Raw genomic sequence first — 16,525 nt, forward strand, 5'->3', positions numbered from 1 at the left:
ATTTGTGACTATACTTACACTTTCTTCAAATTTTCTTTTTTTTTTTTTTCTTTTTAGTAAAATTTTAGGTGAGTTCAATGTCATGACTAAATAGGTTTTCTACAATTAGAAGAGTCAAGTAGTGTGTAAGTAATAATTATTTAAAAAGTAATATATATTGCCAATTATATGCCATCTATTTAGAGCTAATTAATTGCTAAGAATTTTCATGTAAGTGAGCATTTGAAATTCCTCAGTTCCTAATAAGATAAATTTCATATTATTGAACTTAAATCTTAATTCACCAAATAAATTAAATTCATCATTAATTCGCAACTTATATATATATATATATATATTGGTTTGAATTATCAAATTAGTTTTTAAAGTTTGACATTTTTTATAATTTGATTCTTAATTTTTTTTTGTTATAATTTGATTTTTAATGTTTTTTATTTGTTTTAAATATTTTATTTTATTTTATTTTTTAATGAAAAAGTTAAAATAGATGGGTAATGTTTAAATTCTTTAAAAATTAATTTAAAAACAATGTTGATTTCCTGAGAAATAATAAATTAAATTAATGAATTAATATTTTTTGTTGACTAATTTATAAATTTAGATAATTATTTAAAATTATTTTTCTGAATTATTTTTTTTTAAAATATCCAAACGCAGCCACATTATTTTAGTTTTTTTTTTAAATATATCTATCTCGCATTGATCTGGACGGTCGATTGCGAATGATCTCGTCCGTCCGATCACGTATAAGAAGAAAATAAATTTTATTAAAAAATAAAAGAAAACTCGATGCTGAAGTAACCGAAAAATGTTAATAATCAAATTTTATTTTTTGAAAAAAAATATTAGAGACTATATTATAATAAAATTAAAAATATTCAAGACAAATTTAATAATTTATTATTTCTTTACTTATAGTATATATTTTTTTATTATATGAAGATTAATGTATGTACATTATTTTATTAAAATAAAAATAATTTTTATACTCCAAACATAAATAACAAAAAACAAAATTGAAAAGGAAAAATTAAAATTCCAAAAAATGAAAAGACCAAAATATCATCCAGAAAAATTTAAATTACATTCATGCCCTCGCTTTAATATGGATTTGGCGGGAAAAGTTCGTTGTATTCCTTTCAGTTCGCAGTTGCAGAACCCTTCCACTGCTCTCTCTCTCTCCCTCTCACTTCGTGTATGTATCTGCATATTTATATTTATATATATATATATATATGTATGTATATATACAGACAAGAAACGCCATTTTCCACATAAACATAAAGAAAAGGGAACTCTTCTCTCTCTCTCTAATGGCCACCACTCACCTCCTACTTTCTGTTCTCGTACTCCTCTTTCTCCTCCCCATCACCGGCGCCACCTCCTGCTCCCTATAAACCGCACGAGAACCAGAAGTAAGCAGCATCGTCGACGCTCTTATCGGGACAGGGGATTTCAGCAGCTGAGCCAACATAACCTCCGCCATCGACTTCGCCGATTTCCCCGTCTCGGCTACCCTCTTCGTCCCCTCCGACGACTCCCTCTCCGGCGCAATCCTTACCCCCGCCGCCGCCGCCGGCGACGGAATCTTAGATCCTTACACAATCCCTTACCACATCATCCCTAAACGTCTCACTTTCTCCAATCTCCGCCTCCTCAAACCCCTCCCTCGTCTTCCCACTCTCCTTCCCGCCATGTCGATCCTCCTCACCAACACTTCTATCTCAAATTTCACTCTCGACGACACACTCCTCTCCCGACCAGATCTTTACCTTTCTTCCTCGATTGCTCTCCACGGCATAGCTTCTCTGCTTGACTACTCCGTTTACGGCGCTGCTCGCGGTCGTGCTCCATTTACGTCATTGCCTCCGCCGTCGAGATGGGACTTCAGGGTAGCCGGTTCCTGTGGCCGGACCTCCGGAGGCGGATGTTTTTGCAGGGAGTTTGCTGTAGTTTTGAAATGGGTAACGATCTTTTGGTTTATCTGTTCTGTTGGGCAATGCTGTGATGATATGCAGATGATGATGACGACGATGAACAGAGCGTTGAAATGGGTGATGGAATTCAGGGTGTTTTGTTGGTTGAATCAGTGTTTTCTGTTTGTGAATTGATAGATGAAGAAGAATTTTGCCTGTTCTTGTTTCATCTTCTTGCTCTTCAATTGGGTTCTTGAGAGCATATAATTTAGTTCAAAATAAGGAAAAATATTTGTTTTAAAGATCTTTTTTTTGTTTGTAGAAAATGTGTTATACATCGTAGGGAATTTACCCAATTTGCTAACTATATGCAGTTTATTCAATATGCAGTTTAAATAAGAGACAAAGGAATAAATGGAGAGCAATATGCAGCATCTGCCATTGGAAGCCTCTTACATTTTCATATTGCTAATCAACATGGTAGCTTCCTTACATTTCAATAGCACTCCTATAGATATATAAGAACAGTACAAAGATCAAAGCAGCATATCATTGGGAAGTTTCCCATATAACATTTCTCTATGAAAGTACACATTTCCTGATTTTCTCACCATCCTTTAACTCGGGCTTCCCATCTTGTTTCTATCAAAGAAATCTCTCCTAACATCATGTCATTTTCAATTGTAAACACCCTTCTGCACTGCACTAGATTCATTAAGGCCAACTCTTCTAAATTTCCTTTCCTGTCACGCCTGACCACTCTGCAGAAAAAAGAGTCTGCAGCCTGCACCATGGATCAGGAAATTTTCTTTCCTCCACTCATTTCGAGTGCCTCTCAAACTTTGATGACTGACTCCCCAGTCTCTGCACCGTGGATCAGAGTCTTCTATAGGATTCTCTGTATGGAAATTCATTTCATCATGTTATTCCTCACAATCATCACAAATTTCAGCTTGTGGAGCGCATAGAATTCTTGTTTGCTCTCTCAATTTCATCAAACTAGTCTTCCTGTTTGTTGTCACTATCTAACATATCGTCATCATTGAAATCGGTTTGATGAGGCCAATACCTAGCATCGTCGTGGTCCAGTGATTCTAAAACCTTGCCATGGTGCCCTGAGCTTCTTCTTTTATGCTGAGAATATCTTTTGCTGTTGCTGTCTCTATCTAACCACCCTTCAGTTTTATCACTTTCATCATTTCTCTTATTGCTGTTCCCAATAATCAGCTTGGGATCCCACCATGATCTTTTGTCTTGAGCTCCTCCACTTACTGCCATGGTGCTTTTCTACTTTTTTCTCACTTAGATGATCTCTGTCTGCTTCATGAGGTTTGCTGTCCTTATTTCCATCATCATGACCATGGTGGCTTTGACTATCAAAAATTCATGTCTGAACAATAGTCATCAGAATCAGCTCTGTGGATTTTCTTCTTGTCCCCACAATTTGTGTAGTAAGACCCTTAACTTGTGTATCTCAAGCTTCCATTCAAATGGCCATGTTCTCTATCCTTTATCCTGATCTCTTGTTGCATCCCTGTCTGACCACCTATCATCAGAACTGCTATCATGGCCTCTGCTCCCACTGCAATCTTTTTCTTTTAAAGAGAAATTTTCACCACTCATTTACCATGTATAGCTTTTCATTCATAAAAAATATGTACCAAGTGTGTGATTGTAGAACATCAAACATTTTAAATTAAAGAAACATGTTCTGATATTGTTTGAACAAAAGAAAAGATTTACTTTCCTTTGAACAAATAAAAACTATGAAATTTAATATCTGTGATTTTCTTTTTAAATCATTAAATTTGGACTGAAATACAAAACACATTTTCTACAAAGAAAATCTTTCTTTGGTGTCAAGAACAAAGAGTATATGGTGTCAAGAACCCAGTTGAAGAGCAAGAAGAAGAAAAAGAACAGCCAAATTCTTCTTCACCTGTCAATTGACAAACAGAAAACACTGATTCAATCAAGAAAACACACTGAATTTCGTCAACCCATTTCAAGACTTTCCCAATCGTTGTCATCATCATCTGCATATCATCGCACAGCATTACACAACAGAACAGATAAGAGAAAACAAAAAGATCATTACCCATTTCAGATCTACAGAAAACTTCCTGCTCAAGAAAACGCCGCCGGACATCCGGCCACCGGCATCGACCGCTCTGAAATCCCACGGAGATGACCGGAAAGGAGCACCACCGTGAGCAAGCAACACCATAAAGAGAGTAGTCAGAGGAGAGAAACGACGCCGTAGAGAGCAACGGAGCAAGAAAGTTAAAGATCTTGCTGGGAAAGAAGCGTGTTGTCAAGAAGGAAACAGGAGGTAGAAGTGTTGACGAGGAGGATTAACATGGCGGGAAAGAGAGCGGGGAGACGAGAAACGGGGTTGAGGAGGCGAAGATCGATCGGAGAAAGAGAAAAGTTTAGAGACGTTATGGTAAGGGATTGTGTAAGGATCCAGGATTCAGTCGCCGGCGGCGGTGGTGGTGGTAAGGATTCCGCCGGGGAGAGAGTCGTCGGAGGGAACGAAGAAGGTGGGAGAGACGGCGAAATCGGAAAAGTCGACGGCGGAGATTATGTTGATCGAGCCTCTGAGATCCAGGGTCCCGATAAGAGCGAGTAAATGATGCAATTTACTTGTGGATATAGTGGGGTTTCCATGGTGAGGAGGAGGAGGAGGAGAAGAAGGAGAGAAAGTTGGCGGTGGTGAGTGGTGGCCATTAAAGAGAAAAAGAAGAATTCCCTTTTTCTGGATTTCTTCTTGTGTTTCTTTGTTTATGTAGATACATACATATATATACACACGAAGAGAGAGAAAGAGAAAAAGAAGACGAAGAAGGTGAGGAGAAGGATGAGAGAAAGAGAAAAAGAAGAATTCCCTTTTCTTGATTTCTTCTTCCTGGTTTTCCTAGAGAAAAAGAGAAAAGATGGTGTTGCTCTGTTTATATAGATACATACATATATATATATATATATACACGTACACACACGAAGAGCGAGAAGAGAAGTGGAAGATTCCTGTAACAGCCAACTGAAAAGAATACAACGTGCGTTTCCCGCAAAATCCATATAAAACGGATGGCATAAATGTAATATTCTACCTTTTCTGGATGACACACACACACACACACACACATATATATATATACATTTCGTTTGGAAGCACATTCAAGAATCAACCTTAAAATTGGGCATGATCCCATTTTACACCAACTCTTTTTTCATTCAATAATATTGCAGCAATTACACAGTGCTGATATAATACCAAATAATCAAGCAGAGTGTATATATAATCACAAACCCATGTATGAAACAAACAAAGTGAAGACAGAAATGAGTTTATGTAAGGTCATTTTCATCCAACTGTTCTTCTTGATGATCTGCGGCGATTATGGTTCGCTCGAGTTTATGATAAACTAACAGAAGAATCAAAAAACATGCTCCGAAATCTGATATCATTAGTCTACGATAATGTCGCACTTGAAGCAGACTTAAAAACCAAAATAAAAGGTCTTTGATTCTTGTCTGTGATTTTATGAAAAACAGGGAGACATATTAATTCACAGAATCAAACAACACACCTTGTTTCTCGCTTAGCAGACCTCAGAGGAGTTCACCCAAAGCTTCGATCGATCACTTTTTGTTTAACAGTGAGTACGAGTATGAAAAACCGAAGAGAATTTTAAACTAGCTCCATGTAACTTCCAAAGCTGTCTTCCGAAATTAGCTTAAGAAGTTTAACATCTCTATCGGACACAGTAGAGGAAGACAAATTATGTAATTTACAACTTCGCTGAAGAACAATTTGGTAATATGAGATATACATCAATTGCTATATTACAGGGGATGGAATGTGCCATTTTTTTGAAAATTCTGTCAACAAAAACTAAAAGAAAATCGTTACCTCGGAAAGTTTTAGACAATCCAAAATAAAATCCATATTTATATCACGCCTGACTAAAGGATTCTACTTCAGGTGATGTTTCTCTTATTTCTTTTTGTATACCGGGTACTCTGCAGAAAAAGAAGCTCCCTCCGCTCGTTTCAAGTGCCTCTCAAACTCTGACGACTGACTTACCAGTCTGCACCGTGGATCAGAGTCTTTAATAGAATTCTCTGTAGGGAAATTTATTTCATAATGTTATTCCTCGCAATCGTCACAAATTTAAGCTTGTGGTGCATATAGATTTCTTGTTTGCTCGCTCACATTCATCAAACTAGTATTCCAAAAAAGGTTGCAGAAGTGAGATCCTTCTAAGAATTTTCAGATTTCTAATAACCCCACCTGTCAATGTTTTCTGATGAGTTGCAGTTGACTTCACCATCTGATTTATTATATTTATATCGCCCCGAAATTCTGTGCTCATGGCTTTCCTTTGATTTTGAAATTTCATCACGTGAATCTGCTTTACCAATCTCCAAGCTTGAACGATCCTTCCTACTTGAATGCCTGTGCCTGTGGGCTTTTTTTGGTTCGGGTTTTACTTCTAAATCAATTGCTTTCCCTTGATTATCTGAATATTTCTCATCTTCATTCAAGTGTCTTGAGTGTTTCCTTTTATGAGGACTATTTTTTCTCTTGTAGTTGTCACTATCTAACATATCATCATCATTGGAATCAGTTTCATGAGGTGAATACCTATCATCATCGTGGTCAAGTGATTCTAAAACCTTGCCATGGTGCCCCGAGCTTCTTCTTTTATGCTGATGATGTCTTTTGTTGTTGGTGTCTCTATCTAACCACTCTTCAGTTTTATCACTTTCATCTTTTCTCTTTTTGCTGTTCCCGTGATCAGCTCGGGATCCCACGCTGATCTCTTGTCTTGAGTTCCTCCATTTATTGCCATGGTGTTTTTCTACTCTTTTCTTACTCAGATTACCTCTGTCTGCTTCATAAGGTTTACTGTCCTTATTTCCATCATCTGGCAATTCCCTTTTCCTCTGGTGTTTTGAGCTTTTCTTCACATGACCATGGTGGCTTTGACCATCTGAATCCGTGTCTGAACAATAGTCATCAGAATCAGCCCTGTGAATTTTCTTCTTGTCCCCATAATTTGTATAATTACTCGTGTATCTCAAGCTTCTATCTGAATGACCATGTTCTCTATCCTTATCCTGATCTCTGGCTGCATCCCTATCTGACCAACTATCACTGGAACTGCTAGCATGGCCTCTGCTCCTGCTGCGATCATAATGCTTAAAACTAGTGCGTCTCTGCCCACAAGTGCTCTCTCGAACCTTGCTATGACTTCTACCACAATCACTGTTCAAATTATTAATTTCACTTGATCTAGATCTTCTTGACCATTGCCTGCCATGGAAATTTAAGATTCCAGTAAACATAATAAACCCCATCCATGTAAAGGAGAAAAAGAAAAACCTAAAATATGCAAGTCAACATTAGTGGAGTAGTTCACAACATCCATAGATATGAAGTTCACGTTAATACTGTCAATCAACCTCATTATGCATTTGAAAGACATTGCTCTAGGAAATAATTCCAAAACAGAATTACAAACTTTAAGATTCACAGATCAAATAGATAGGTTTGCAGAAATTAGAGCATAAATTAGTTAACATAGAGCGGGCTCGTTATGGTCCCCTAAGAGATATTGGCAAGCGATTTTGATTAGTGATATGGGTCCACTAAGAGAGCACTTAAAAATATCCTTAAGTTAAGTATTCAAGCACCTATAAGACAAATTTCTGCATACCCCTTATTCAGATTGCTATTCTCTTTTTATACAATAAAAGACAACCGAACCAAAAATAATAACTTTCCTGGTTGGAAGCAAGTGAGCACCATCCTAAATAATACCTTCACAGTTATGCTACTAACCAATTATATCGTTGAACAAAAGTAGGTAACAAAATTAAATAATACCAATTCTGTTCCAGCAGCCGTATGTCACTCACTCCGGCAGCAGCCAATTGGCTCATAACAGGCCTACATTTTGCTTTATTCTCTCTCAAAATGAGCTCAATACTACTTTCGGCTAGGGATGGAAACAAATTGCGCAAAAGCAAATAATTGAATATTAGGGCTTGACTGCGTAGCCACTTAGCAGCTCAAACTTTTTCTGTTCAAACTCTCCTTGAATGAAAGACACTAAAGCTTGAGATCACATCAACTCAAACTTCATCTAGATCAACTAAATCCTAAAAACTTCTATGTTTAAATAAACAAAGTATACTTTATATGAACCATACTAAATAATTAATAAATATTACTAATATAATAAAATAAAATACAAACTAATGCATGGATTGACATTCATAATGCACGGAAGCTTCTATCCGAATGACCATTATACCTGTTCAAATTGCAGGAGTCCTTCAACTGCCCTAGATGTTCTTGGTCCATCTTTTTCTCATATTCATCAGAATAGCCAAATAAAGCAGCCATCTTTTTTGCCCAATATTTTGGGGGTGGTTTATCACAGTCCGCCCATTCATAGTCACCACCAGGATTATGGAAACAGTGAATAAAATTGCAAGCCACTCCACGAGAACATGTCTGTTTCAGCATAACAACAAACATTATCAGCCAGAAAAAATGCTATCATGCTTCCCTTTTTTTCTGAAGATACATCTTTCTATAATTAGCACAAAAATAAAAATCAGATATTCTTATATCCTTTCTATAGTTTTTCACCTCTGAAACACGGGTAGAGAACTTAAGATAACAGCAAAGGTTAATGAACCAACAATAAATATCCAACCAACGCTTATAATGGGTGAACCAGTCATACTTTGAGTCTTGACTTCATGTATTCCCCGCATATAGCAACTTTCCATCTGGTTATATTGACAAATTCACATGTCACCTGCCAAGAACCAGGGCAGTTCATGAAACCAATGTCCTAACAACAAAAAGCTGAAAAACTAGAAGAAATCAAGATGTCACTACATAAATTAAATTACCAGATAAGTAACAATGATGATTTACATGTTTAAAACGTTCCATGGGAATCCACTGGATAAGAATGTAATTACACAAATGAGGCAAATAACATACATGAAAAACAAGTGGGGCCCCAGTGGAATCTTTAGGCTCTTAATTCTTCAATCAACAAATTCTTAAAGATAAATGGTTGCAGATTCTTAGTTTTTTGTTATGGGGTCATCCTCTTTGTTTTACGAAGGATGTAAGCGAAACTTGTTGATACTCTAATTGATTTGTAAACTTTCTACATGGGTGGCACTTCCTTGGTGTCTATATTAATAAAATTCATACTTTATGTTTCAAACGATCTTTTCCCCGCCACCTTTACTTTGATCCTGAGCTTAACTTGACAGTGAAGACATGATGTTTCTTCCCTCCTAGATATAACCCTTGTATCCTCATCGGTCACCTTCTCCCCTCCACCCACATCATAGTTGTCTTCTTGTCCGGGTTGACCAAAAGGCGTTCTGCAAGCTTGAATACAGCCTTCATCACCTTCCACCATCCGCCTGCTTCGCCACCTTCCGGAATAAATATTCTCTTTGTTATCCCCCCTCTCCCTCTATCAAAACCAGGAAACGTCCAATCCTGTTTCTTCCAAGCGCAATCCAGAGGTCATATTTCTTCCCAGGCATCTTTTTCCCCACGTCTTCCCTCCCTTTCTCCAGTAGAAGTCTACTAGGATATCCAGAAGCCACCTGACACCCTCCTCTAGGTATACTGAAATGCAGAAGCCCCACCCCCCTTCTCGCTGATCCTAATTCCATCCATCTTCCTCCCCTCAACGACCACATCAAAAGACTCATTCTCAATCACCAGAAATTTCCGCCATTGCGACGCCATCTTCTCCTCCTTCTACTGGTTGGCCCGACCCTGCTGACCCCTCCTTCCTCGAGCCTCTATCTCCCCTGAACTACCCTGCAAGCTAAAACCCTACCTCCCCTTTCTCCCTGAAGAAGAACCTGCTAGAAGGTTTAGATTCCTTCACCCTCTCATCATTGTTAACGCTGGACATGAGTCTCCTAAGCTCTTTAATTTCAGCCATGCCTACATCCCCCCCACCCCAAAAAAAAAACAAAAAAAAAAAACTATAAAGTTCCCTCAAGCCACCCTCAATTAGTTTGTGAAGCTTCAAAATATTGTTCATCCCACATTCTAACATTCTGCACTAAACGAAGATCTTGTTCAACTTTGCCTAATTGAAACCTGGCTCAAAACCTCGAAAAAATCCAACCACCAAATCATCCACTCCCTTCTCCATCCCAGGTTTATCAGTATCAACCCCACTAGCCATGAGTTTCATATAGCTTTCCCCCAAATTATCTGGCATCAAAAGGAGAAGTGAATTGCACAAAGAGAAATGGAGTCACCATAAACAGGGAAAGAGTATCCACTAGGCTTTGTCAAACCCTGAAAGAGCTTCAGTTGGTCAAAGGCATGTCTCCCCAACATTTAACTTGAAGTAATTAAAAGCCTGATCTAGAATAGGAACACTGAAGCTGTCTGTGAGGGTTGAATCTAAACCAAGACCTAAGAGGAAGAGAACAAAAAAGATATTTTGGGCTCTTCAGTAGCCTTTTCACCACCCTTCGGAATCTATTTGCCTTTAACAAAATATGAAGGCTTATAACAATATTGGCTTTGGACTTTTGGCCAAAAAGCCCAACCTGATTTGATTATGGAGAGCTCTCCTAAAATTCTGCAATCCAAATTTAGATTTTTATCTGCTCCTTAAAATGACAGAATGAAGATGTAAGATCCCTTGAGATATGTGCCTTTCTCCATCTTCTCTATTTTCTTCACTTTGGAAACCAAGTGTTGACTTCACAAAGGTAAATGAATGACCCCCTTGAAACTAATCCTAGCCGATTGTTTAGACAGCCTAGCTTCTATTGCGTCAACTAGATTCTTCATCCTCTGACTAGCAAAGTTCAGTCAGCTTCTTTTTTCCCTTTCACAAAATTCAACTCACATGTTGTTGAGACAGCTGATAGAAAAGACTAGAAGCACAATAAGATAGGTTTTTCTTATAAAACTTATGCAAGAGGTACCCACAACAGAACAAGAGAAAAGGGAGCAGTTTCTTGCTCCAGTCTTGATTCCGCTGAGTCGAAAATCAGAAAGAATTAAGGTTCCGAAAAATAGGAACAGACTTAGGCACTGGTTTGGGATTTTTATCTTTCTTTTTAGCAATTGGATTAGGAACAATATCTATGACCCTAATTGCTTAATAGGGATCTAATGCTTAAATAGCTTGCCTATAAATATTATCATTACCATCAACAAAATCATCAACTACGATTATTACTAAAAAAGAGCAAGATACTAAAGATTCAATGTTCCCTTAAACGAGCCTCAATATAGGTCAGCAAGACTTGGAAACCAGCAAAACAAAGGGCCAGTTTGTTTCAAGATTTTATCACAACAAGCTACGTAACTTGAGTACTTGTCATAGATCCAGGACTGTAACACAATGCCACATGTCACAAAGGGGACGCAGAAACCCATCCTATTGCCATTAGAAGCTTCCAACAATTGCCAGCCTCAATGCCCGAAATAAGCAGCCTCCTATTGCCATCCTCATTCTCTTATTCAGTTCCAAAAGCAACCTCAGCAATTCCTGCCGAGACTTATAGACAAAGCTCGATTAACTCCCTTGAGGACTCTAACCATGATCTATGGCCTCTAAACACCCCCTCTCCCCTCTCCCCCCCCCCACCCCCCACCCCCTAAAAAAAGTTACAAGGACCTAAAAACCCACTATCCTCCTTGCTGAAACGATTGAAAACGAACCTAAATTTCAGCAAATCTGGAAATGGCTTGCACCTCTCCTTCCAAGGCCATGTCAAACAACTTTGTTTTCTATCACCAAGAAAGTGTGATAGAAGGCATGATTAAAGGAAATAGCCAGCCAAGAACTAAGCACACAAAAACCTAGGATGTGAGGATTTTCTCTCACCAGATAAGAACAGAGAAAGATTCCAATAAATAAGAAAGCTTATAGAAATTCAATTCAATAAACTAATAGGATGATCATGTCTGAGATCTAGACGAAAAAATGTTAGACAATGAAAATATGACTATAGGAGAATCCTTTTAGTGATTAGTAACTAAACCACATCAACTTCCAATTTTACAACCATAAAAACACTTCTTAAACTTGAAGGAGAAATCAAGTACCTGTTTACCAGCAAAGTACCGACCGTTGATAGATTTGTAGGCAAGAACAGCTGATTCCAATGACTTATACTGAACATATACATTTCCTCTTAAGTGGAAGGATCCATTTTTACACACCTGAGAAAGACGTTATATTTGTTTACTATAAGGGAAAGGCAAAAAGGAACCTGACAGAAAAAGATGGTGACTTCAAATTACATAACAATAACAATCTATAGGTAAGAATAGTCTACAAAATGTTGCAGAATAACATATGGTCAAATTCAATCAATTTGAAAGGACATAAAAAGGTCCACCAAGTTTGTACAGAAACAAAAGAGAAAAACTGACTTTACTAGCCTTTGCACAATATTTGTTGAATCAAAGATTCAAATCATCTGAGGAACTACTTTTGAAATTTTTCATAGCTCATGGACGTCCAAATCAAGAAAGATCAAACTATTGTGGAAAGCATGGAGAGAACCGATCAACCTTGAAATTGACAATTTCACCAAACTTCAAGAACTCAGTATGCACGTCATCGTAAAATTCTTCATAATAACGTTCAACCTCTTCATCTGTATGCTGAAAAGAACGAAAAGAAATCAACCAAGAAAAATGCTCATTCATAGATATCCAGAGAAATAACGATCAAATGGAGTAGATAATGTATTGTACAGCCACAGTTTGTAAGGAGGCATAGCAGATAAGACCCACATCCTCCCCCAAAACTGTAACGTTGGTGGTTTTTTGTTCACATACTAGTACAGATTAGTTGACAGGAAGAGCCAGCCACCAGAAGAAAAGCAAGGTTACGCTTCTGTTCATATTCAGGAAAATCAAGCACATTTGGGGGAAAAAACGAAATCAACAATCTGTATGGAAAAATCACCTTACTTAAATGGACACATTTGAAGCTTATTTGGGAGCACATTTCAGCTTAGTATATAAGAAAACACACGGTCATTTGGTAGTGTCACGACAAAAAGCTTTCTTTTCAAAAACACTTGCCTTTGGTTGTTTTGAATAAAAATAGAGTTTCTTAAATTATTTTCCATTAAATTCTGTGCCGAGTATTTCTGTTTGATAAGAATGCACTTAAAAGATATTATATGGATTATTCTAAAATATCGTATCAGATTTAAGAAAAGATTTTCTTTTTTTTCAGAATTCAAAGCTATTTACATATGTTCCATGTGAATTTTTGAAGATTAATAAGTATATTTGGAAATAATAAAAGTTCTTAAGTATCTTCCTTCCATTCCATAAAACATAATTTTTTGGTATGACCAATATTTAATTCTTTTCAATTTGACTTTTTGAAAAAAAGCAATTTATATATACATATCAAACACTAACTTCTAAAAGCAATATTATGATAAAGGAAAAAAACTCAAAACGCAATGAAACTAAGCCATAATGTTTCCCACAGTTAGATACAGTCGAAATTAGAAATCATTCTTTTCTTCTTTGTTAGAAGACTTATGTATGCGAACAATGACAACTAGAATAACATAACTGCACTGCAATTACTCATTTCCAGCAAGTAGGATACAGAACAGCTAATATCTTTATCTCCATCGGACCAAGGCCAAAATCATGAGCTTCCATAAAATTGGATCCATGAATCTCTGACTTAAGTTAAAGAACAGAAATGAAGTTCAAAGTTAAGTGACTCACCAGAGTGTTCCCAGATTAAATTGTATATATCATATCACTAATGATAATAATGAAAGAAAGCATTAAAAAGGAAATGAAATAAAAAGGTGTTGCTTCAAATTGTTAAACTGACAATGGTAACGAAGATGCCAAAGTTATTATCAGGATACAAGAATCACATGAAGGTAGCATTTACGGACCTCAAGCCCCTCATCTTGATCCCATGCCATGCCCGGACCATTGTACATATTCTTGATAAGCAGTGTGCAAGACTTATCAGGGTAGAAATGAACCCTGCTGCAGCGTTGACCAAATCGACAAGCTCCAGTCTTTAAATGGAAAGGGCAATGAGATTTATCCTGAGGCATCACACAATAAACATAGAGCATAATTTTAAATAATGAGCCAAGTTGTATAAAACATGATATGCGAGAACTATTAGCATTAACATTCAGAGAGAGAGATGAAGAGAAAATACTTGTTCAGTTCCAAAAAAGGGTACTTGCTGAGCAACATTCTCCAACATCTGTTGTGCTGAAGCTGCACTCTGGTAATCAGCAAAAGCTTCCGACTGTGGAGGAAGAGGATTCGACGTAGGCCTTTCAGTGTCCTAAAAAGTAAAGAATACCCATGCCAATTAAAAGATCTCCCACAACCAAAATTGAAAGAACAAACATAAAAGACAAGGTTTTAAGGACAATACATAAACGAGATATTGATTGATAAAGCTTTACCTCCTTGTCGCTCTGCTGGTTTGCACCAGTCTTTGGAACCCTCACTTTTTTCTTTCTAAAGATTATCTCATTTCCTTTAAATATAATTTCTGCAGGTCCCTCTTCTACATATTCCCATTCATCATCACTGCTGCACTTCTTCTCCTCCTCAACCTGTCAGGTAGTACCATAGCTTTAAAACAAATCAACATAGATCTATATCATATGTCACACAGATCCCCGTTCCTTATTCCTCATCCCCACCTGAAAGAAAATATATCTAGCTCATCCTTGTTTCCCACAGTCATTAAGACCCGACCAAAACCCAGAATAAGAAAATAAGGAACCTAAATAACAATATGAGACTAAGACATGTATTGCTCTGCAGGAAGGAAGCAGAAAAAATCAACATCATCTTCTTTCCACATTTTCCTAGAATTGAAACAAATCGAACTCTCAAAAACCTAAATCCCAATAAGCCATGGAGATAGCAAGAAACAAATTTCATTTCATAAATTACTATTTCCCTCCATTTTTCTGGCGCTTCATAAGACTCCTTTCCAAGTAAATACAATGTTAATTTGAAGCCCTGAAACAAAATATATAAGAATATACAATATACAAACCTATAGTCTCAGTGACAACTTATTGCATTTTCTTTTCCTTCCGCTAATTTTCCCAAGCAAACACTTACAATTGAAAAAGAAACACGGACAGACACATACGCACAGAAAAATAATAACGATCAAACAATAAGAAGATACCTCTTGTTGTCGGGACTCTTCTAAATCCTTCCGTCGATTCTCTTCTTCCCTCTCTTCCTCTTCCTTCTTCCTCTTCAATTCAGCAGCAAGCATCCAGGCCCTCTCCCTCTCCTCGAACTCTTTCAACTCTCTTTCCCGACTCCTTGCCTCCTCTTCCTCCATAATCGTCAATCTCCTCTGCTCCTCCGGGTCGTTCATCCTCGCCTCCTCCTGCTCTCTTTCCTGTATCGCTATCTCCTTCCTCGACTGCTTCCTCTTCAACTTCTTCACCGCCTTCCTCTTCTCCTTCCTGTTCGATGCCCCCATCTTCACCTGATTCGCATTCCCTTCTTCTCTCGTCTCCACTCCTCGCAATTGTTCTTCATTCGCGGTGCTTTCTCCCTCCATTTTACGAAATACAAGGTCTGGAATCAGCTGTTAGGTTACATTTACTACCTGTTTCAGTCGGATCAGTTGTCTGGAGAAACAGAAAATTGAGAAACATGGTGGAACCAGGAGGGTGTTATTAGAATTAAGAGCAAATTTTTGTTGCTTATAAAAAATTAAATTTTATTTTATTTTATTTTATTTTATTTTTAATAAATTTAAACATGTTCCAAATTTTTCATAGGTTGTTTGAAAATTTTATTTTATAATAATTGCTTTTAATATTATTAAAATTTGTAGTTAGTATTAATTTATTACTTTTTATTTATTTATTTAACGAATATATAATTTATAAATTATTAATTCCATCAAAATATAAAAATATACATCACTTTTGTTTTATTAATTCGATGTCATTTGTAGCACCCAATTTACGTGCATTTACTCGTACAATCTACTGACGTATTCTTGAAATTTCATATGTATTGATGTAACGTTTATTAAAATTAATTTAAATATTTGAATTCTACATTATTAGTCTCTTTTGTCGTAAGATATGTTTGAGTTCATCGGGGTTACGAAGGTTTATGTTTGTCTTTTTTAAGTCAAAAAGATTTTATTTTTAGTAATTTTATATAATTTATACCAAGTCAAAAAGATCTTATAATGTCGAGTTGTTGTTATTAATTATTACATGATGATTTATGTAAAAGCTTAAATGAATAAATCTTGTGCATGGGTTGAAGTTACATTCGTCTTATAATGATATCAGAAAACTCGGTGAATGAAAAAAGTGAATATAATTGTAGCGAATCAATATGGATTAAAAAGATATTTATACAATCTTATATTATATGCTTTGATGATCATTATAATCTACTGACGTATTCTTGAAATTTCATAGGTATTAATATAACGTTTATTAAAATTAATTTAAATATTTGAATTGTACGTTATTAGTCTCTTTTGTCACAGGATATGTTTGAGTTTACT

The 16,525-nt window shown here is 36.6% G+C and overlaps 1 protein-coding gene across 8 annotated transcripts; it reads right to left on the bottom strand.

Moving 5' to 3' along the window:
* Positions 1-2,352: 2,352 nt before the first annotated feature.
* LOC110807397 (Zinc finger C-x8-C-x5-C-x3-H type family protein) lies at positions 2,353-15,677 on the bottom strand. Of its 8 annotated transcripts, none has more exons than XR_015816136.1 (10): positions 15,167-15,677; positions 14,424-14,576; positions 14,168-14,299; positions 13,890-14,048; positions 12,523-12,615; positions 12,052-12,168; positions 8,678-8,752; positions 8,240-8,442; positions 4,015-7,236; positions 2,353-3,462 (listed from the first exon to the last, which is right to left on the bottom strand). XR_015816136.1 is itself a non-coding variant. In XM_022032529.2 (10 exons), the coding sequence occupies exons 1-10, from the start codon at positions 15,551-15,553 to the stop codon at positions 6,029-6,031; spliced, it is 2,358 nt and encodes a 785-aa protein (XP_021888221.2). In that variant the 5' UTR covers positions 15,554-15,677; the 3' UTR covers positions 2,353-6,028. The 8 variants fall into 8 exon arrangements, 1 of the variants encoding a protein (XP_021888221.2); XR_015816135.1 differs by having other exon boundaries at positions 2,353-3,505; XR_015816132.1 differs by having other exon boundaries at positions 2,353-3,511.
* Between the last annotated feature and the right edge of the window lie 848 nt (positions 15,678-16,525).

Source organism: Carica papaya, chromosome 9 (assembly GCF_054855325.1).
Source record: "Carica papaya isolate Zhongbai chromosome 9, ASM5485532v1, whole genome shotgun sequence".
In the NCBI taxonomy this organism is placed as follows: Eukaryota; Viridiplantae; Streptophyta; class Magnoliopsida; order Brassicales; family Caricaceae; genus Carica; species Carica papaya.

What these genes read in the sequence shown, in the direction of transcription:
- LOC110807397 (XM_022032529.2), bottom strand. Translation starts at nt 15,553, where the DNA reads ATGGAGGGAGAAAGCACCGCGAATGAAGAACAATTGCGAGGAGTGGAG. An exon ending in ACCAGCAGAGCGACAAGGAG is followed by an intron (nt 14,300 to 14,423) that starts GTAAAGCTTTAT and finishes TTTACTTTTTAG; the next exon opens with GACACTGAAAGGCCTACGTC. An exon ending in ATCAAGATGAGGGGCTTGAG is followed by an intron (nt 12,616 to 13,889) that starts GTCCGTAAATGC and finishes CGTTCTTTTCAG; the next exon opens with CATACAGATGAAGAGGTTGA.